Below are 21,311 nucleotides of genomic sequence, written 5' to 3' on the forward strand. Positions count from 1 at the left end.
AGTGGTAGCATGTGGTCCGGTTTGCGGTCTTAGTAAGGCAGAAATTGATATTTATTTAAAATAAGAGTATTTAAAACTGGCTATTGGTGAATACCCGGTTTAAACAATACAACCAATTTACACAGTTACTTTAAAAAAACGCTAGATATTTTTTAAAACCTACGAGATCACATTCATTCTGGTAATAAACTCCACCAAAATTTATTAAAATTTGACCTTCAAAATACCTATGCTTCCGCACACGACTTCCTTTACCTAGCTCACTCTATTATCAATCGGATTGGAGACTGCAGGCACACGTCACAGAGGGAAGCAGAAAACCATAAGCGTGACGACGGGCAGACGAGAAAGAATATACCTGAAACTTGGCGGTAAACAGTTGGCTTCCCATAACAGCGAGGCCCTTGATGTAAAAACGGCAAAACAAGAACGGCCCGCTGTGCCTAAGCGCGGATAAACGATGCCGCAGTAAGGTGCGAGGCTACGGACCACTGCACCTCTGTGGTCAGGTTTGAAACCCAAGTAAAGGTGCTTGTTTTGCTGGTCACTGCTCAGCGCGTTCAAGTGCACGGTTGCTTAATTGGACAGGTGCAAATGAGACACTACGTATCAAGCTTTTAACTATACACCTCATTCGCAAGATGAATCCGTATTAATCTTAAAATCACCCACAAATTAAGCAACGAACTCGAACTTAAAATTGAACCATGTGTGAGGTATCGGTTTCGGGGGGCGGAAATGTTGTTTGTTCGGTAGACTGGTGGACCCACACGGAAACCTGGTTTGACTACCGGCTTTGTTTATTGATTGTACGGTTGCGTCCGTTAGTGATGATTAAACGGTTTAACCAGGGCGAAGGTGCGACAGAATGATGGATTCAGTCTAGTCATTTGCGAAGATAGCAAAAAGGCCAAGTGCGGTTAGTGAGCGCAGGCAACACATGAACTATAATTGGGGATCTTTGCCGCTTTTTAAATCGAAAGCGAACAGTTTAGCTAAAGAATCACTTATCGGGCGTTGAACTGGAATTGAGCGCCGCGTCTGTTAATAAACACGCTGTCAGCTGGTGATTCCTGGAGAATGTCTGGCACAGAAACCGCTAATAAGCGTAAGCTACCGGGACCAGTCGATTTCTCAGGACTATATTGCGAGGTAAACACGGTGAGGCGGTCACAGCGAGAACACCCTCGGGCGAAGGATAATAGAAGTGCATCTCTCGATGATACAAACAAGACAAACCGTCTGTAACAACTGACTTCGGAGAAACATTAAAATGGCGATTTTTTCTAATTCTTTCAATGTCACGAATAAACATCGGCTGGCAACGTTTCTGGAAAGAGCGGAAATACAAACGAGCTATTTATATTCGGTGGAATACACGGTATTTCAAAAAGCAATAGGAATGTGAATCAACAATACCATTTCCTTGAAGCCGAATGCGCGCCCAAAAATAGAAAAGCGAAAGATTTAATCATGATTCAGTATTCGGATCGGCGCACCGAGGAGGCTCATATTGAATTGGTGGACCGCAAATTGCAGCTGAACTGAAATGTTCATATGAAATCAAGCAAAGGCGTGGGGGTGGAAAGTGCTTTGCCGCCTCCACAGTCTTAATGCATAATTCAGGAGTTTTAAAACTGTCCGGCTTGGATGTCCAACCCAATCGGGTTAGAAGAAAACACCCTTACATTATCCTCGTTTGCTGCAACTTATAACAAGCAGCCAGTGTCCGAAATAACAAGGTCCGTGGTGAGAAAGTCACATTCGGAGATAAAAGTCTTGCGAATAAACGATCTCTATTTTGAGCTACATCGATTATCGGAATTAGCCGATCTTGAAACCACGCACGTCACGTTTATATACATTTGCGATGTAGCTAAAATTGTGTGGCCTATATCAAGGACATAAATTTACAGTACAGACGACCCCCGAAGGATCTTTCAGCTCTGTTAAATACGGTTTAGTGATTATGGTATTGGTATATCAAATCACACACTGGGTGATGGCATGCATTATCCAAACACTTGGCAACTAAATCTCGAAGGCAATTAATCGATCACGATATCTGGCTGGGAATTTTTGCACCACTTCCTTAAAACGATCCGCTGGAAACGACGTTCGCGTCCACTTGTGCTTGAAGTGAAATCAAATCGAATTTAACGTCACCACAAACACTTATTGGGGCCGATCGAACCGGTCTATTCCGGCCTTGGAACTATTTTTCCATTCGACCGTGGGAAAGCATCACCTAGAAGTTTGATGATCTTCATAACTCCCGGGAGAGCATAGCAACGCCACCTCACGCCTTAAACGTTTTAACAAGTAAGTAAACTGTGATCCAGAGGTGACGTCACCACCTACCACCATCGCACGTTTAGATCGTATTTCGGATCGTGTACAAAGACGTTTGGAACTGTATAAGGGTGAGTTAAACTGCTGCGAAATTACGGTATTCGGTGATTCAAAAGCATTATGTGACACTATATATGTAGTGTGCATGGTACGTACCGACCATAGACTGCTGGTTTTAGTTGACGAGTGAGAACTCCTACCGACATGAATGACAGTGTAAACTAAACATTAAATAATATATTATATGACAAGAATCAAAGCATTCGACTTGTATTACACTTTAACGCTGTTATATTCACATACCTTACACCTAAATTGAACGAAGTGACATCGACATTACATGCGAAAAACCAACTTAGAAGTAAGAAAGTAATATTGGATCTGAACGGATAATATATTACTTACTACTTAGGTAAGAATTTCAGGTTATCATAATTTGCGATTTTTCACGGGGCGATTTGGCCAGTACGCAACATCCACATAGAAATTATTTGCGCAGACAGAACAGGACAGACCGCATGTAGCCATAGGCTATTTGCACTCACGACACGAATTTTGCATTAAGAAGTATTGGCTTACCGGTATGGGTGGTTTAACGTTCGCTTATTGAAAATAATGGGAATGTGTTGTCGTACCTCGCATACATACAACCTCTTTACTAGAATGGACAATCTGTCACTGGACACGATCACTCAACGATAAATAGATTTTTGATCGATGGGTCTTAATGAAATTTTGCACTATTGTGTTGGGCCAATAAAATGTTTAAGTTATGAACTCGCTGTCGGTAGCGCAAACGAGAAGGCAGTGGCTTAACGGTTCGGAGGGTAGCGCTAAACAAATACATTCCGCCCGAGACTGTTTTTATAGGACTAGCTATGCCTGAGTATGCTATTGATTAAACTCGAGATTCGACCGTCCTTGCCTGGTCTCTAAGGCACTGTACGTGGCGGGAAACTGAGCGTAAGTATTTCCCAACTCGTATAATGTAGGCTAAGCATACAATGCACGAAATCTAGAGTTAGATAACGGAATTGCGAACCGAGATGAGCTTTTTTTAACTATGGGAGAACAAATAGATTTCTGTCGGCTTCAGTTCGTGGGCTGCCGTGTAGGACTAAGGCAAACACTTCTAACAGACTACGTAATGAACTAACTGAGGCGGATGATCTGCGCTAAAATGAACCTGGAAGGCGAACGACTGCGCTGGGTGGAGTAAACAGACGACGAGAGGTGGAAAAACGACTCGAGCGCGAGTTTTTCGCCTGGCGAAGCAGAAAGCGGTTCAATCCCGCGAGAGAAACAGCGCACTTGACGTTCGCTTAGTTAATAGTGCGACTCGTGAAAAGGCGGGATGCCGCTTATTCCGTTGCTGATTCAAACGAACACGCCACTTGCGGTTTTAATTCCACCCGTGCCTTTGTTCCTAGAAAGATCGATGTGACATGAGAGCTGTAAAACGAAATGTTTAAATGACTTAAAAACCAACGGACGAAACATTTCGCTCATAATATGCAACGGTATGTTGGAACTACCATACGAAAGATTTATCGAGAAATCTAGTCAACAACAAATCGCTCTTTTAAAAGGCGGGTTTTCTACTAAAGAGAAATTTCGGCGGGAAGTGGACCTCTCTAGGTTAGATGTGATAAGAAAAATCTTGGCAGGTGGCAACCGCTAGCGTCGGTGCCAAGGAACACAGGGTACTCTCGCTATATACTGTACTTAAAACAGCCGCATCAAACCGGGTGGTATTTGTGTTGGTTTGAAGCAGAACGAGCTCTGGTTGACCAGGCGCTGCAGAAAGCGAAGAAAAAATTATTAAATATTTATCATATATGCGAAAATGAGCGCGTGTCAACTTGTAATTTTAACGTTCCATTCGCACCTTACTGCTGGTTCGATGCGAACACAGAAACAAAGAAACCATCTGGCCAATGCAGGCAGTTGAATGCCTGCGTTCATTCTTCCGTATCTGTCTGAAAAATGGGTCCTGATATTACGGACCGTTCACCACGGCCACTGAAAAGCACGCCACGACACTCACGGAAGTTAAAAATGGCGACTTGCCGAACCAGCACACACGCGGCATAACTCGCCTCTGACATCACATGTGAATTCATGCGGATCGACGACCAAAGTTGGAACACTTTGAAACCAACTCGCTTTATCTTTATTCATGCTGAACAGCGCAATTTCGACTTACCCGCTTTCGGTTTCTGACTGAGCTTAGAACGAATATAAAAGATGAACTTTTGTTCTCGAATACTGTTTTTATATACGAATACTGTTTTGCTTTGCACTAAACGTTTGGTTCGGCGGAAAATCGAAAAGAGATCGAAGAGCTCGGCGTGCGGATCACCGACAGACGAATCATAAATATTCATGACGTTAGCCGTTCGTCAAGTGCGCTCTGTTTACTTCGTCCTGCTCCATCACGTGACTCGTCTACGTCTATGGCGACTCGGGACAAACAAGGAACAGCTATCTCCTGTACGAGTTGATCAATAAATACGGCAGTGACCGGTCGCTCAAATTATGGTCTCTGTAAACCGTGTTGCGGCGGTCATGGCAAAATTACACAGCGTCCTGTACATGGTTATGTTTACCGCGATCGCATAATAAAACGGGTGAGCGGAGCGGATTATTTTCGCCAAAACAACAGTGGACTATTTATACGTGACAGGATTAGGAATGACGTCAAAACATTTGACACTCCTTAACATGATATGGATAGACATAAAACAGCATTGTGTACAAGTGAATAGACATGTGGTATTTATAGGTTAAATTTAAATAATAATTTAACAATACAGGTTTAATGGCAAATACTATCACATATTTAACCAAGTATATATATGTTATATGTATACATTCTTTCTTTCAGTAATCTATGAGAATGAGAAATTATACAATTTTAGTAAAACCAAACTCTACACTCTAGTATTATATGAGCTGTTACATATATAATACTTAACTTGGTTAACATAATCCATTTTAAAGTATATACTTATAAAACAAAACAACAGAATGTAAGTATCCAGCCTAGCAAGTTAAAAACTACAAGTTTTAATGAATAAAAGGAACTAGCCGTTTTTAAAAACAAAAACCATCAAAGCTGTTCCACTTGTTATATTGAAACTGAACCAAACATTTGTAAGCAAAATTTATGTAAACGAAATGATACATACATTAGTTAGGCAATAAGTATATGTATATATAAGTTTTGTGGAGATAGTATAACATGTATATGTGGCACAAATGGTGCAAAAGTATGTAATTAAGGAAGGTTGTACCAGATCCTGTATCTGAGTTTATTTGACAGCGCACAATGCTTGTTACACTACCTCATACTTGCCGAGTATTATCAAGGTTACTGAGTAAATATTTAACTGACTGTTTTCAATGCCACCGACTTGATAAATCATTAAAAAAGGTTTTGTGCCGAGACAAGTAATACCGCATAATAAACCTTTCAGACATAAATGAAAATGTGATTTCAAATAAAAGACATAAAAGCTTTACAACCAAGAGCATTGATGATAGAATGAGTCATGTACAGGGTGTTAGCATTGACCTTCTTATCACTATTGATGCACATAAAGGGAGGCACTATGTCTGATAATATAAGGCTGATACTGTGTTGGAGTGCATATACTTATACAGTAGATAATTTTATACTATTACACCCATCTATATTCGTTCCGAAGTGTTTTCAATAGTCAGATCCACAAGCCTTAACATGACTTACATTACACACTGGAAAATGTTTATTTAATGTCTGATGAACTAATGGTATTGTAATACGTATACACTATGTCAAAAATTGTAGCTAAAGCAACATTGTGAAATGAAAATAATTTCAATTCTTTAACAGTGCTGCTATACCATATGTAATTTGTTTAAAATTGACACACATTCTAAACCTGTCAATTTTACACTTAAAAATCAGAATATCTTTGGATTGACTAAATAGCGAAAAGTCCCTGATAGTGAAAAATGTATATATATGTCATTAAAGCCCAATTTTTATGTTTTTAAAGAAAATTTTTAGTATTAATACAGAAACAATAGTCTCCTGCAAGATAAAATATGTCACATATTATAGATAGTGTTGGTTTACCAAAAGCAAGTGTACAGTTATGATACTTATTAACTATAGGTAAATAACATTTGTAACTTAAATATTTAAAATATTGACAATGACCCTTTTATATATGTATCCGCTATCTAGTATAAACACTTTTTATACAAATAAAGAATTGTTAAGGCTACACCTTATTAACTTTATGAGCTTTCTATTTATAAAAGCTGTTATCTAAAATTCAAAGTAGAAAAAGTTTAAACGCAAAAAAAGTTGCTTTGAACTAAAAAGAACAGCACTTACTGTTACTGAAATACCTTAGTTTTGACGTTGCTAGTTTAGTGGGTCAGTAGTCTAATTTTTAAAGTATGATTGAGCTATTGCAATGGCAATAGTTGCAGCAATGGACGTACGCTGCATTTTTATTAGCTTTGACAAGTAAACAACCCTACTACGTTCTGTTTGTGCAATGAATGAACTTTATCACTGAATTGCAAAATGCGCAATTTGTTTTTACTAAGGCCATAGAAATACTATAATAAAAAAGTTTTTTTAAAGAGTTTTTTTTTTAATTTTAAAGCATTGCAAAAACAAAAACACTTAATCACATTTTTGTATATCGAATTAAAGTAAACGAATATTTTTTGTATTTGTGCTCCATCGTCGTCCGTTCTTATACAGCTGACAAAAGTAATGGGGTTTAATTGACATATCGGTAACATTATGGCTTGGCGTGACTGGTATAACACAAATATCATTTTACCAAAGAGATTAAAACCAATCACTTTGATTTTAAACACCATAGGCGGATGCGATGAGTTTATATTTCATACACAACGAGCTACCAAACTGTGGGTTTCATATCAAACGAGTTCAAGACTGCGCCTGTCGAGCTACCATGCATGAAAACTGTTCAAATATAAGTCTTTTTATGTACGCCTCCGGACCACCAACTTGTGACCGATTACATGTGGTTCCTTGCCCTTGAAGCCACCACCCTCTTTAACCAATGAAATCAAAGTTAGTTTCAAACTTTCTATCCGCCAGTTACAAGGTAACCGCGCTAAACACATTGCCTTTTATTTCTAATCCATGCGGTTTGTCGTACCCTGGTCATACTTATCTTTCGATTGACCAAGGCGAGCCCATCCGATGTATAGACAACATTACACTATTCAGCTCATCAGAAACCTAGCGGATAATTTGCAGCTATAGGAGGCCTTTACCGACAGACACTACAGCTTTTGAATCTGGCAATTAGTGTCGTGCAGAACAGTAACAGTATTACATACGGATGTGCTGTATTAAATCACTAATTTTTATTTTTTTATTCGTTTCAAACTTCTATATCATGACAAACATTCCGAATAGCATCAATCAGCGACTGCATGTCGTCTGGATACAAATGGCCAATCGTACCAATGCGAAAACACTTTGCCGTTGATACTTGTCCAGGGTATATCACATGACCTGTAACAATATGTAGTGGGGTTGGGTGAGATGAGACATGCTTTAATTCTTATTTTGTGTCCCATTTGGTACCAAACAAAAATATTTTCCGAATTATAACTGTCACCCACGACTTTAAAACTTTATTAGTTGTTTAAAACATGATCCGAAAATACGGGATTTAGGTGCAAACTGCTTCTTAACTGGTGGGGTCTTAAATATGAGGATTTATTGCAAATCCCACCTGTACGGCTAAGCTTTTCATAGAAATTTTCAAACACAAACTTTGAGGTGGCTGGATAGTAAAACGATGTTATAATATAACTTTGCGGATGTAAGTCGTGGTCTAAGAGAGTTTTAAAGCCCATGCTTTCCATACCACATCTGATAATGGATGCATTCTCCGAGTACCTGTAGAACGCATTTGAGATGGCGAACCGAATTTCTAGTGGTTTTAAAAATAGTTTTAGTATAGTAGTACACCTGTGAGGATGTTAAATGAACATATGTGGACCAACCATTATATAATACGAAAGCCCGACTTGAACTTTCGGACAAGACTTTAAAAAGACGTTTTATATAGTTGCAAGGTTGCGAGGTTATGGGCCATATAGTCACTAATTTCTTTTTCAACCTCCAACAAAATATACTGGCCGTGGTCCGCTAGTTAAAGAGTTTGAATATCATCAGTTCGCAATAATGATGTGCAAATTATACTATAGAATCACAAGCAGAAACATAATACCGTTTCGATCGACCAAGAACGCCACCTTCTTCATGAAACTCAGTCAGTGCCTCCTTGAACGCAAGCATCGCATGAGTTGGTGGAGTGAACCGGAATTGGCCGGTATTATCCAGTACATCGACTTGTGCAGCAAGATCGAGAACAAGGGATCGACAGTTTCCATTTAGTCTAAATTTGAATGGTTTACAGGTTGCTTTTAAAAACTGGATTCAAAATTAAGGAGTATAAAGATAGAAGGACATACATTTATACATTTTTTTTTTAATTTCTTCACAATCATATGTGATGATAGGGTTTTACCAATACACTATATAGACTCAATTACGTATATCCACATTATGAAAGTGATAGTTTTTTAGAGCAATCTCTATCTATACTACTTACTTGTTTAGTTTTGATTTCTTTGCGATTACGTAGGAAAACCCAGGTACTCCTTGAAGACATTTATTTGCGCTGCTTACCATAAAGTCTATGTTTGTCATTAACAAAGGAATAGCCCCGAAACTGCTCATAGCATCAACGAAAAAGGTTGAATCTAAATTTAAAAACAAAATTATATTCGGTATGCTAATTTTAAACATTTATAATATGAAGCATTGACACTGCTTGGCTTTAAAATCAAGCCTTTAAAATCAAAAAGCCCTTTCATTCTATTTTCTCGTCCCATTTTGGTATAGTAAACAGAGAACATTCAAAGAGTTATAAAACCATATCCATACGACTCACATATATATACCATTGTTAATTGTGTAAAACAGGATCAGGATATTTGAATATTATGTGCTAGAGGTGTCCCGTATTACCCCACCCTTATATACATAAACATAAATCATAATGCATTTGGCATGTAGAGAAAAATGGAAGCACAAAACAAGTACTACAGGCTATTTTATAAATTAAAACAAATACTGTGAATTTGCAAAAAACAGGAAAATACAAATCACAAATATATAGTTTAAGACTATAACGCTTGTTTGTTTATTGTTCCCCAATATAATATATGATTATGATACATAGGCTACCTGGTAATCTTCTTTTCACAACTTCGCCGACTTCTCCTATCGGATTAATCACCCCAGTTGACGTTTCACAGTGAACCATTGCAACTCCTATAACGTTTTCACGAAGAGATAAAACACTATCCACCACAGACGGATCCACCATTTCCGTTTCCGGGAATGTAATTATCTCAGTCTCAACTCCCCATTTTGAGCAAATGCTCGCGATGCGCTTGCCATAAGAACCGTTCTCAAGAATAAGCACCTGGATGACAAATCTATTATAATATCTCATATTTTATTTTTTGTTTTTAACAAAAAAAAATTAACAAAAAACAACGCTCTTATTTTAGAAAAGTATAAGGGTATAAGGTTTATATATATGATTATGTAAGTATATTCTTTGTTTACTATCAAAATCGGACGATAAAGCAAACATGGACCATCTCACCCCACTCCGTTACAATATAGACAACATCAAACATTCTACCTTTCCCGGGATATTTGAAAATGCTGTAGCTACCGTTGCCTCGACGGCATATGTTCCGCTACCTTGAACGGGTACTGTCGTGAATTCATCTGCATTTGCACCAGCAACCTCCAATAACGACTGCCGAATAGATCTATAAACAAATATGATGTTTACCAGAATACCATTTGACTTAAATAATGATTGCAATTGCATTGCTGGTACACTTATGGTATTCAATAAGTGTTTCCCTAACCCATTTTGTGGGGTAATATATTGGATACCAATAGTATACCTATAAGTCCAAAAGGAAACTTATCACTGGTCCCTACCAAATGTGACGATATAAACGTACACCGTTTTACCCCAACATATTATAACTTTAATGGTGGAATTTGTTTCTGCCAAAACAAAATTATATAAAAAAAAAACTAAGGTATTATTTTATACACTATATAATTATGCACGATGGTATATACCTTACAATATTAACAAATTCGCTGTGCCTGGTTCCTACATCACGCAGCATAGCTTTCTTTACGCGCATGCTGACGTTGAGTGGGCCAGGAGTGAACAGCTTATCCTGGGTTACTGTAGCATTGTCTGCAATAAAGACACATTGAATTATATGTATTAAACTGGTTTGCTAAACGATAAGCTAACCTGTAATGCAGTGACCACGGAAACAGTATTGTAGCCATTATTATGCCGTAATTTATATTGAAGCATTCATAACTATATAACTGTAGGCACAACGTTCATTAGGAATGGAAGAGGCCTTACACGTAGCCTGTTATGCATGGCTGCGAATATAGTTTCCATTACCGTTACATATACCTGAAAATAATCTGTTCCCATTGATAAATGAAGTGACTGTTTTTGTTGAACAGAAATTTCTTCTTAAACTGCGATAAGCTGCTTGTAATACAGCCATCACTCTAAAAATGTGCGTTTATAAAAAAAAACACGTTATTATTTAAAGCAAATAGCCACTGTACTGATTGGAATTACTGCTATGTGCGTACGTCTCGACACCGCAGAACACTCCTATTTCTAGCACGGTGTAAACTGTTTTAGAAGTCAATGCTTACTTAAGCGACCAACCTAGCTAATCATTGACATACGTGCTGCGGTGTGTTCCGGTATTAGTGTGGTTTGACGTGAGCTTCATCGGTTTACGTCACATAATGTGCAAAGAGCAATAAGTCGCGAAGCGACCGGTGCACTTGCATCATGAAATGTAAACATCGCGTTTACCGCTAATGAAATCATATTGATTAATTGTATGTCTATGCATGTGTAGGGGGTGCGGTAATGTAGGGTTTAACAGTCGCGCCCATCTCAACGCACCGTGGCCGGGGTTGCAGTGGATCCGTTCACGCTTGCACCCATCTCAACTAAACGGCTCCATAACGCTAGGTCGACAATTAGCGGACAAACGAGTGGCATAAGGCTAGAGAGAAACGTGAGGACAGCAAGAGTGTAAGAGAGCTCCTACTGCCCAACCCAACACAGAAAATAGGAGGGCTTTTATAGCATGAAACACATGTGCGAAAGCAGTAACAGGAAAGAACGTTTCACACTGAAAAGTGGCGTCTGTTCGCCGAACTGGGCAGATAGTTTCCTGCCTTGATGGAAAAACGAAAGATGTGTCGCTCAATCATAAACACAGTTACGCCAGATGGAATAGTTACGCAACACGACTGTTTAATATTCGATATTTATGCATTAAGTTAATTTGGAAAACTATAATATATATCTGCGCTCGAAACACGCTCAATCGCCACACATGGATTGGCCACATATTAAAGATATTATTGTTAAATTATTTCTGTTCATTAATTCATACAGGAACAACAGTTTTTCGTCAAATTTATTATTTAGTCGACACAATGATATTAACGACAGGTCACCCCCTAATATTTGCCAACTAAAACGGGCAGTGGCGCCACCTATTTAGATATTTAATCATCGGGGTTACCATGACGATAGAAAAGCGAAATCGAAGTTTGTTGCCACTGTAAAGTCCACTAAAATAAAATAAAATGAGTTTGTTTGAAGGTAGGAATGAAATTCGATTCAACAATTCGGGTGGAAAATGTTTGTTGGAAAACTGGGTGGAAGAGGTAAGAATTTCGTTTTAATTAGGGACTGTAAATGACTAAATGTATATGTAATATACTTAAGATATGTTATTTCTACTAATGTCTTTGTTAATTACTGTGCCAAAAACGTGGATAACATGCATAGTTAGGCTAGGTCATTTTTTTAAGAACAAAGAATCATACTGTTAATCCAAACCATAACCAGTTCAATGCTTGATTTGACTACTTGTTTGGGTGTGCCGCTGGTGACCAGTAAAAATTTTGGTTTCAAAATGTTCGTTATGTCTCTCTGATATAATTTAAAAAGTTCTTGGGCGAATAATAGGCGATCTTATCGAAAACTAACTTTGAAAGTGCGCGAAATCGTGCTGTGTCACCGTATTTTTTTACACATTATGATTTAAACAAAGGTTTGATTATTACGTTTTAAGTAATCTGTAAAGTATAAATCAAAGTCGCGCAAGTTCCAGTGACTCAGCATGTTTTCGTGCGTTTTTAAAGTAATTATTCAATACGAATTCCCAAGTTTTTTAAAAAGTTATACAGCAAGTATCAGGGAGACGTAAGGAACATGTTGAGACCAAAATTTTCACTGGTCACCAGCGGCAGCATTACCCTCCAGCTCCATGTAATAGTCAGTTCACTTAACCATAGACACAAGACCTGGAGTGCCGGATCTTTGTAATTGTAAACATTGGGATCGAATTTGTTTTAAAAGAATCTAATTTATTCCTGCATCCCCTACATTCTAAAATGCTTTGTGGCTTATTGCTTAAACTAAGTTGTCGGCAATAAACTGTCTAAATTAAAGTTTTCATGCTTAGATTTAAAATGCTATTAAAAATTACTCCTGTCTTGACAAAGATACACTTATGGTAACTTACGGTGAAAACTAAGTGTATGAAATAGAGGCCACCTATGTTATAATGACCATTATTGCCCTGCCACACAAAGATAAATAAATGCCATTCATTCAGAGAGCAACTGCTTCTCTTGAGCCAACAGATGTGAACTCTGAATGCACGAGCAGTGCACAACTTCATAGGCACGGCCACAAAGGTTTACTCACACTTAGTCTTGATGCAAACGCTGAAAAGCTCACCACTGTGAGAGAATCTTATCAAAAACCAAAGTTTCCTGAAGTTCGAACTCGTGGAAAGAAGGAAGAGATGATAGAAAGAATGCTCTACAATAAAGTTGGGTAAGATGAATGTAAAGTTTTATTCTTAAATGGCAGGTTAATATTCGCTGCTATACTGTGTGTGTCTTTTTTCATACACCTGGTGTGTGCTTAGAAGTAATTACGTGTGAAATTTAATGTGTGAATATTACATGCTAATGGTTTTAAATACAAGCACATTAACATAGTAGTACTTATAGTGCAAAGATAAACTGCGGTCACTGGGTTCAAAGTCACTGGGTTCAATGTTTTTAACCGGGTGAATTAAATTTAATTGTCTAAATAAAGTTGATTAAAAAACCCACTTCAACCAGAATGTTACATACACGGTAGCTCGCAAGCAGGCTCTAGGTGTATAAAACAAAACACCCGTTTTAAATGAACTGTCATTGCTCCGCCACATTAGTCTGGTTCTTGTCTCTAACCCAGAGGTAATGGGTTCAAGGCTTCTCGTTGATCCCCCCAAAAATAATCACCCACAAAATAACATACATGGTAGCTCATAAGCTGATACGAGGTGTATGAAACAACACCTCTGTTGTAACAACTGTCGTCTTCAGGCTACACAAGAATAAAGTAAGATATATACAGACACATGGGGTAAAATAAGTTACATTCACTTAAGAAAGATGTCCAGGCCTGCCAAAATAATGAGTTAAAAACATGTTTTGTATTTGACTAGAGAGGAAACACACAGAGAATTCAACCCACCCCCACCACCTATGGAGTATGTTACAATAAAACAACAAGATTTCGACAAACCTGATTTCAAATCTACAGTACCTCCCCCAACAAAGGTAAATCTATTTTTATTTAAAAAAAGTTTTGTAAAAAATATAACACAGATTTGCCATCCAGATCCTTATTCAATTAAAAATGCATGTTAATAGTACACAACGACAAAAATAGAGATAAAGTTTACCTAATAGTGTTCCAATACCGAATCCCAGATTACAATAAATTTATTTTTTTGTTATCTAAATTAACTTGCAGTTTCATTAAACCCATTTTAACCCTATGGTAAAAAAGCTTAAATGGTTCTCATTCCAACTAATAGTCTAATATTGGGTTAATTCTACAGGACCACAATGTGAACACTGATCAGTGCGTAACTTACTGGTCAACGCACACAAACAAAATACATGTAAGTCTATTGCCTTGCTATTTCATTAAAAACTTACTTTGCCTTATTGCTTCATGGTTTATTGGCTTACTGAAAAAAAAAAATTAATTAATTGGTGCTGTCTAGCTAATACAATCATTTTTCCAGATATTTTGATTTATATGAGCTTTCAGCTGCGTACAAATTCAAAAATATTGCACAGAAAAAACAAAATTGTGTATTATTAGTTCAGAATTTATATAGTTGCTTTTTCAAATTGATCTATTTTGCAATGAAGTACTCGCCTAATATTTATGATTTCCAAAATTCCACTAATGATTTGCTGGTTTAAGTTCAAATATCCATTAAACGTGCGTGATATTGACTATCCATGGGAATTGCCAAATATACCTATTTTAAATATTTCTTAATTTTGTAGGGTGTTTCACAAGTAAAGACAAGAGATACACCTTTCAAAAAGAACACGGCATTTAGCAAGCCTATATCAGAATATCTTGACCAGACGAAACCACATGATGAAGAACAATACCCTAACATGTGAAGCACTTAACACTGCGGTTTTTATTTTTTTCGTAATGTCACTGTATTTTTGCGTCAATACAAATGTCTGTAGCAGATTAAAAGTCCAATTTTCTGTGCAAAGTGTTTGAATCGCAGGGTGACTTTTGCGTTTTACCATCACTTTCAGCTGCACCATCTGACATGTCAGGAGGCAGGTGTAAACATTTAATCTGAAACTTTGTTTTCTTGAGTTCAAAACCAAGGTCAAGAGATTGAGGAATGAAAGGAACAAGCGAGTTTAAACATGGAAGCTTCTTCAAACGAATCAAACCTAAAACATGAATGAGTTAAATGTGTCATTTTGAAAAAGTGATATTTTTTATGATATATAGGTAAAGCAATACATACATTCGTTTGAGCTACTATTTATTTAAAATTGAAAATTTGAAGTAAAAACTATTTTAAACTCTTATAAGACCTTCACCCATAATATTATATTTTAAATCGTTAAGGTATTGAATTTAAATAATGAGTAAATAAAGGGCTTAAATATAAATAATGAGTAAATAAACATTCAATTAAAAGCTTTATTTTAATTTGGGTATTTATATAAATAACTGTTATAACAGTTCATTCAATAATCAATTACCATGAAACTGACTGAACACAGGGTTCGTCTTTTCTTTAGAAAACGACTCCAGTTCAATTGAACAGTCAACCATATGCCTTATGACATTTACTTGGTGTGGTGTGTACAAGTGTGTTGGGACAGTAACCACGCATGTCATAAGTGAGTTACGAGCTAATGCTCTAAGTGCATGCAGGAACCTTGCAATACTAGATACATTATCCTCAGTGTTTTCACACCACAGTGGTGAACCGAGACCGGGAATCGCTGCTCTGATAATGTTTAGTTTTGTCTTTGCAACAATAGACTTTGGTGCAGTGTGTTGGATGTCGGATGCAATTGTATTCAGTTTGTTTAATGTTGACCTGAAAATAATAATGGGAAATATTACATTACAGTTTTATTTATTTTTTCTAAATTGTGTAATTCTGAAATAGAAAGAAAGTACAAATTTATATGTGAAAGTAGTCAAAGTACCAACTTTGACAAAACTTTACCATTTCAGAAAAATAACAAGAAAAACCTATGCAGAGTGCACTAACAGTCAACATTAATAAATTTAACCTTATTAAATATGAGTTAAAATCTATATGAAATATTGAAAAATCCTTTGTAGGAAAATAAAACTTTTTAGTCTGGGTTTCAGCCTACACACCTAAGCATGGTAGATACTGGAACCACAGTATCTTCTCTAATAAGTTTGTTTAAATTCAAAGTTGTGATCCCACAATGTTCGTAATCTATTTTATCCATAGTTCTGCTGATGTCATAGTAATGACCATATTTGGGTGGAGCATCCAGAGAGTTTGTAGCAGTAGAAAGATCACGATATCTGAAAGCAATCTTCATGTCATCTGTTTTAGAACCAGTCAAGATATCTTTGGTTACAGGTTTTGGCAACTGTGTCAAAATTTCTTCGTTTTTGTCTTCAAACGAGGCCACAAAAAGTGAGTGATTGCACATGACGCCTTCAGCAAGGTAATACCTAAAAAATATTGCCTCTCAATTTAACATAGATTTTGCACTAGCATTAGGCCTAGGTAATTTATTTGTAATGGAAAAAAATTACCATGGAGAATTTATACCTTTGAATTTCCAAAAATTACGCATTTTTATTTATATGCAAGAAAATGTGTGCATAAATCAGTGATTATCAATACTGCAAAATAAAACATTATGAAATAAGCGTAACATTAAAAATTAATAATTCTCATGAGGGCATGACCACACGAAATAATCTTTTTAAGACAAAATCCCTGCAAAAAAGTTACATTAAAATATTAACTTTCACACAAAATTCAAACTTTCAATAATCGACCAGGTAAAAAAGTGCTTACTTCAGAATAATTTTGGAAAATCTTCCGAACAGATCTTCTTCAACCATCATAATGCTTCCAACTGGCAATCCTCCACCAAGAACAACATCCAATGAAGGTATCCCGGTTGAAACAAGGAGCAAACCATTGTGTAGAGATGGATGAGTACCTGGGATTACAACACCACTTGCACCTTTACCAGACTTTTTCGTGAACGTTGTTCGCTTCATTACTGAAATAAAATTGTACTATCATTTCCTGAACACCAGAGTCTGTATATAAACATATTTATATACGGACTCTGCTGAACACGAAAGACTTATTAAAGTATCGCAAAAATGATGTTACTACTAAATAACAAAACTCTTATTTTAAAATTGATTATACGAGTACAGTATGAGTATGACACGTTCGTCATTTTTTATTATTTCTCGTTGGTTTTTATTCTACTCGGGGGAATTCCACCTGTTAGAGCTACATTTCATAGACACATTACAAATTGTTAAAGCAAGAGAGCCTACCCTTTATAAATGGCAACGTGCGCAACGAAAATATTGTTAAATGAAAGTGGATCTATATGGCAATATACGTCGCTGTATAGTCCTATTTAAAAGCAGTTTCTTTCTTATTCACATACAACGTAGATGTAGCTTTTTTAGTTCTGAGCATATTTGGGAAAAGAGGGTTCACACCAGCGCCAATGGCTGGCGATTCGAGAGAGTCTTGCGATTTTCTGACGTCACTTCCTTCATCGCTAGCGATACGAGGGACAGAAAATCGATTAGAAACAGTTTCTACTCTGCCGGTGATCGCTAGCGATGAACGGCTTTGGCGCGAAAAGTAACAATTTTCGCGTGAACTGTTTCGCTGTAAATTAAACCTTGGAGATAATTTTCGAGTAAATATGAATGTAAAAAGGAATATAGTTTGTTGCAGAAATATTATTTTATAAATTTACCGTGAAATTATTGAAAATAGCGTTTGTTAAGTTGTTTTGCAATTATTAAAGACCAACTTCAACAAAAATAAATAAAACAGTTCAATATTACACAGGTAGCACAGGCGTGTTTAATACACAATTACTTTGTAGAAAAAAGGTTAAATAAAACCAAACTATATATATATAGCAGATATAACATTAACCAATTACTTGACAAATTCGGCATAATTATTTTTAAAAGCCAATGTTTGCTAAACATAATTATATTACTTCCTGGGTATTTTCCTCTGTTTTTATCGCATATTTACGTTCAAACGATTAAATGTAATTTCCAACTTCCCGCCAAACAGAACGGGATACTAGGCGATTTTACATTTGTGTGTAAATGCTTTGTTGGCAGACATATCGGCCGACAATCGCTCCTGACTTATACAGGTTTGACTTATATTATACAGCGTACTACATACACGATTCACAACTCTTACGTCATTATATTAAATAAACTGCACGACTGTAGGCGATAACGGTTGACATATAAATCAACATGTTAACTTATAAGGAAAGTTGCATAGCGTAAACAGGTTGCCCACAAGGTCCTTATATGGCAACCTATTTTACGACCCGATCTTCTACTACCGTATAAGTCAATTAAAAAAGCTTCTTTCCATTATAAAGGAGATGATTCAGTTCAGGCAATACATGTTCTAGTGACTAGTCCTTAGCTTGAACGATGACTTTTAAAGTTGTATTTATGCTGCTCGTAGCTTCATCAATAGTTGTTGCAACAGCTGAATATCTAGTTTGTAAATCTATCAATGAGGTATTTTATTCAAGAGATATCAATACACCGCACAACTCAACAGGAATACGAGGACCGCCTGGTCGACCTGGAAAAAGGGGACCTACTGGCACGGTTGGGAATCCTGGACCAGTAGGTCCACCAGCAGCAGTCGACTGGGACAGAGTTGAAACAAAAATTCGTCAATTGGTCGAAAACTACAGTGAGTGTCTAATGAATATAAATAGTTTTTTGGTTTGTATGAATTATTGTATTAATTTGCAGAAAGTAAATAAGAAATACAATGAACTACGAGGTTTATTAATTATTTTTACAGCGAGATGCTCAGGATTGATTTACCACGGTCGATGTATAAAGCTGATCTACACAGCTGGCTACGGAACAACAAAACAAGAATCGGAAAATACTTGCCATTTTTACAACGGTCAACTGATTGACATCGAAAGTAACGAAATGTACGACCTTGTCTACAACTACGTAAAAAATGCCTGGAATTCCTACGTGGATGTCAACCTTGATTACGTTCAAGTGTGGCTGGCTTCTACATACGAGGTTGTTACTTTGTTTTAGTAATAAACAATATAATATTTCTAATACTTTAGACTTTGAAGTACCCAGATAAGTTTCAGTAGGTATTGAATTATTCGATATTTTACTCACAGAACAACATGGTGAGAATACGCAACGGGAGCAGTGGTTATGTGGAGTGGTATTTTGGATATCCTTCCTCCAATGTTGACCACAACGTGTTAGCTACCACTGTTGCCATTAAACCCATAAGGACACGTACTGGAATGTTTAACATATACCCAAGTCACAATAGACCAGTTCCACTATGTGAGTTCCCACTGTAGTTGGTGAATATACTTACACCTCATGATGAACCTTTACTGTAAATATACGGTGTTAACAATTAACAGTAAAGGACCTGCTTCAATAAAAAAGTAACCGCTATTGGACAAATTTGCAAAACCTAGAGATAACCTAGGTAAAGTCTTAACTCTGTAAACCATGTCGGGTGTGAAAAAATTAACCTGGAAACAAATCATTTAGCACGAGAATGCATCAATTCTTTATTTTACACACATCGTATATATGTATGTATGAGGCAAATGAAACCGAATTTTAGGTATTGCATCGACAGTATATTTAAAATGTGATCTTCCTCACAACAATTTGGAAAAAATAACCAAACTAATAAAAGCAAGTGCCACTTGTTTTTAGTAAAAATGAAGAAATAACGTAATTAAACGGTAAACGTAGCATTATCACAGCGTTGGTAATTTAAAATGCATTGAACCATAAAATACTGAAGTGATTGATTACTTGATGGTGAAAACACAGTGCAAGAAAACAGCCCTTGCAAATTGAAGAGCTTGGTATAGGTTATTGGTATTGCATCATTTCCTCCGTCAGTTACACCGAGGCTTCCCATCGCGACCGCGCACTTCGTTGAACAATAAAACGGCGCATTAACTTATAAGGAAAGTGGAACCACATAAACAACTAGAAACGAGTAAAATACCTCTGCGATTGCTCGTTTTTTTAAATACGCAGTACCATATATAGGACGAAAGAGAGTGCAAATGTTCTAGTATATGAAAGGTAGCCGATCGGCAGTATTTAAAATGTGTTCTTCCACATAATATATTTGAGAAACATTAATCCTACCAATGAAACCTAGAACTTTATATATATTTCTAGTATGGGAACGTGTTTCCCTTTGCTTGCGTCAGCATTATTGCTTTCCCATCGCACTCGCGCACTTCGGTGAACCAATGAAAAGGCGCATTAACTTATCAGGAAAGTGGAACCGCATAAACAACAACTAGGAACAAGCTAAAAATACCTCTGCAACTGCTTGTTTTTGGTTGACCGGGTACCATATAAGACGAAATAGAGTGCAAATGTTCGAGTATAAAAAGGCAGCCGTTGCAGGAATTGGCTTACAATGGTAAAATGATGACTTCTACATTTATGTTTTTGCTGCTCGTAGCTTCATCAATAGTTGTTGCAACAGCTGAATATTTAGTTTGTAAATCTATCAACGAAGTCTTTCATTCAAGAGATATCAATGCGCCGCACAACTTAACAGAAATACGAGAACCCCCTGGTCGACCTGGAAAAAGGGGACCTCCTGGCACGGTTGGGAATCCTGGTCCAGTAGGTCCACCAGCAGTAGTTGATTGGGACAGAATTAAAACACAAATTCGTCAATTGGTGGAAAACTACAGTGAGTATGTTAAGATAGCATAAATGAATGTAACTTAATTTATCCTCACGTTGCCGAAAAACGACAGTCGTTATCACACGGGTGTGCACCTCGCGCCAGCTTACGAGTTACCATGTATGTTACTCTGTGGTTGATCATTTTTTGTAGATTTTTATTTTTTTATGTGTAGTTGATAACTTGGACAACCAATTAGTTACCGCAGCAATGGCCGTTAAGTGGCTTGCCCAAGGTCACACACGCCCATAGTGGTAACAATGACGAGCCTTGAACCCGTTACCTCTGGCCTAGAGGTAACGGCGCGCTAACCAATTAAACTGTACTACGGCGCCGGACAGAACACAAGTAATTGTTAATATAGTAGGGTGGGGGAAGATGGGACACCTATGACA

General features: G+C 37.0%; 4 protein-coding genes across 8 annotated transcripts in view; 2 read left to right on the forward strand and 2 right to left on the reverse strand.

The window, feature by feature from the left end:
* Positions 1-7,720: 7,720 nt before the first annotated feature.
* Positions 7,721-11,892, reverse strand: LOC100182814 (2-aminoethylphosphonate--pyruvate transaminase-like). 2 transcript variants are annotated; one of them, XM_026834275.1, is made up of 9 exons: positions 11,448-11,892; positions 10,935-11,035; positions 10,577-10,700; positions 10,119-10,251; positions 9,653-9,893; positions 9,015-9,165; positions 8,631-8,798; positions 8,130-8,296; positions 7,721-7,906 (listed from the first exon to the last, which is right to left on the reverse strand). In XM_026834275.1, the coding sequence occupies exons 2-9, from the start codon at positions 11,029-11,031 to the stop codon at positions 7,773-7,775; spliced, it is 1,215 nt and encodes a 404-aa protein (XP_026690076.1). In that variant the 5' UTR covers positions 11,032-11,035; positions 11,448-11,892; the 3' UTR covers positions 7,721-7,772. The 2 variants fall into 2 exon arrangements, with proteins under 2 accessions (XP_026690076.1, XP_002121769.1); XM_002121733.2 differs by lacking the exon at positions 11,448-11,892 and having other exon boundaries at positions 10,935-11,372.
* Positions 11,893-12,033: 141 nt separating this feature from the next.
* LOC100177416 (sperm-associated antigen 8-like) lies at positions 12,034-15,120 on the forward strand. Its single transcript, XM_002121282.4, has 5 exons — positions 12,034-12,223; positions 13,180-13,403; positions 14,065-14,179; positions 14,464-14,526; positions 14,924-15,120. Exons 1-5 carry the CDS (start codon positions 12,143-12,145, stop codon positions 15,044-15,046), a joined length of 606 nt encoding a protein of 201 aa, XP_002121318.1. The 5' UTR covers positions 12,034-12,142; the 3' UTR covers positions 15,047-15,120.
* LOC100179761 (putative elongator complex protein 4) lies at positions 15,052-18,689 on the reverse strand. 4 transcript variants are annotated; one of them, XM_026834280.1, is made up of 5 exons: positions 18,590-18,689; positions 16,972-17,182; positions 16,290-16,619; positions 15,656-15,999; positions 15,052-15,337 (listed from the first exon to the last, which is right to left on the reverse strand). In XM_026834280.1, the coding sequence occupies exons 2-5, from the start codon at positions 17,178-17,180 to the stop codon at positions 15,123-15,125; spliced, it is 1,098 nt and encodes a 365-aa protein (XP_026690081.1). In that variant the 5' UTR covers positions 17,181-17,182; positions 18,590-18,689; the 3' UTR covers positions 15,052-15,122. The 4 variants fall into 4 exon arrangements, with proteins under 4 accessions (XP_026690081.1, XP_026690080.1, XP_002121089.1 ...); XM_026834279.1 differs by having other exon boundaries at positions 18,527-18,615; XM_002121053.5 differs by lacking the exon at positions 18,590-18,689 and adding an exon at positions 17,588-17,698.
* LOC100185180 (pulmonary surfactant-associated protein D-like) overlaps positions 18,588-21,311 on the forward strand; it is an 8,357-nt gene continuing 5,633 nt past the window's right edge. The window contains exons 1-3 of the mRNA XM_018811704.2: positions 18,588-18,891; positions 19,006-19,241; positions 19,352-19,401. Of these exons, the coding sequence (XP_018667249.2) occupies positions 18,621-18,891; positions 19,006-19,241; positions 19,352-19,401 (557 nt within the window). The 5' untranslated portion in view covers positions 18,588-18,620. The remainder of the gene's footprint in view (positions 18,892-19,005; positions 19,242-19,351; positions 19,402-21,311) is intronic.

This window comes from Ciona intestinalis, chromosome 4 (assembly GCF_000224145.3).
Source record: "Ciona intestinalis chromosome 4, KH, whole genome shotgun sequence".
Taxonomy (NCBI): domain Eukaryota; kingdom Metazoa; phylum Chordata; class Ascidiacea; order Phlebobranchia; family Cionidae; genus Ciona; species Ciona intestinalis.

What these genes read in the sequence shown, in the direction of transcription:
- LOC100182814 (XM_026834275.1), bottom strand. Translation starts at nt 11,031, where the DNA reads ATGGCTGTATTACAAGCAGCTTATCGCAGTTTAAGAAGAAATTTCTGT. An exon ending in TGGGAACAGATTATTTTCAG is followed by an intron (nt 10,701 to 10,934) that starts GTATATGTAACG and finishes TCTTTATTGCAG; the next exon opens with ACAATGCTACAGTAACCCAG. An exon ending in GAATTTGTTAATATTGTAAG is followed by an intron (nt 10,252 to 10,576) that starts GTATATACCATC and finishes ATTTGTTTATAG; the next exon opens with ATCTATTCGGCAGTCGTTAT.
- LOC100177416 (XM_002121282.4), top strand. Translation starts at nt 12,143, where the DNA reads ATGAGTTTGTTTGAAGGTAGGAATGAAATTCGATTCAACAATTCGGGT. An exon ending in TGGAAAACTGGGTGGAAGAG is followed by an intron (nt 12,224 to 13,179) that starts GTAAGAATTTCG and finishes CCATTCATTCAG; the next exon opens with AGAGCAACTGCTTCTCTTGA. An exon ending in CAGTACCTCCCCCAACAAAG is followed by an intron (nt 14,180 to 14,463) that starts GTAAATCTATTT and finishes TTAATTCTACAG; the next exon opens with GACCACAATGTGAACACTGA.
- LOC100179761 (XM_026834280.1), bottom strand. Translation starts at nt 17,180, where the DNA reads ATGAAGCGAACAACGTTCACGAAAAAGTCTGGTAAAGGTGCAAGTGGT. An exon ending in TTTTCCAAAATTATTCTGAA is followed by an intron (nt 16,620 to 16,971) that starts GTAAGCACTTTT and finishes AATATTTTTTAG; the next exon opens with GTATTACCTTGCTGAAGGCG. An exon ending in TGTGTTCAGTCAGTTTCATG is followed by an intron (nt 15,338 to 15,655) that starts GTAATTGATTAT and finishes TTCATGTTTTAG; the next exon opens with GTTTGATTCGTTTGAAGAAG.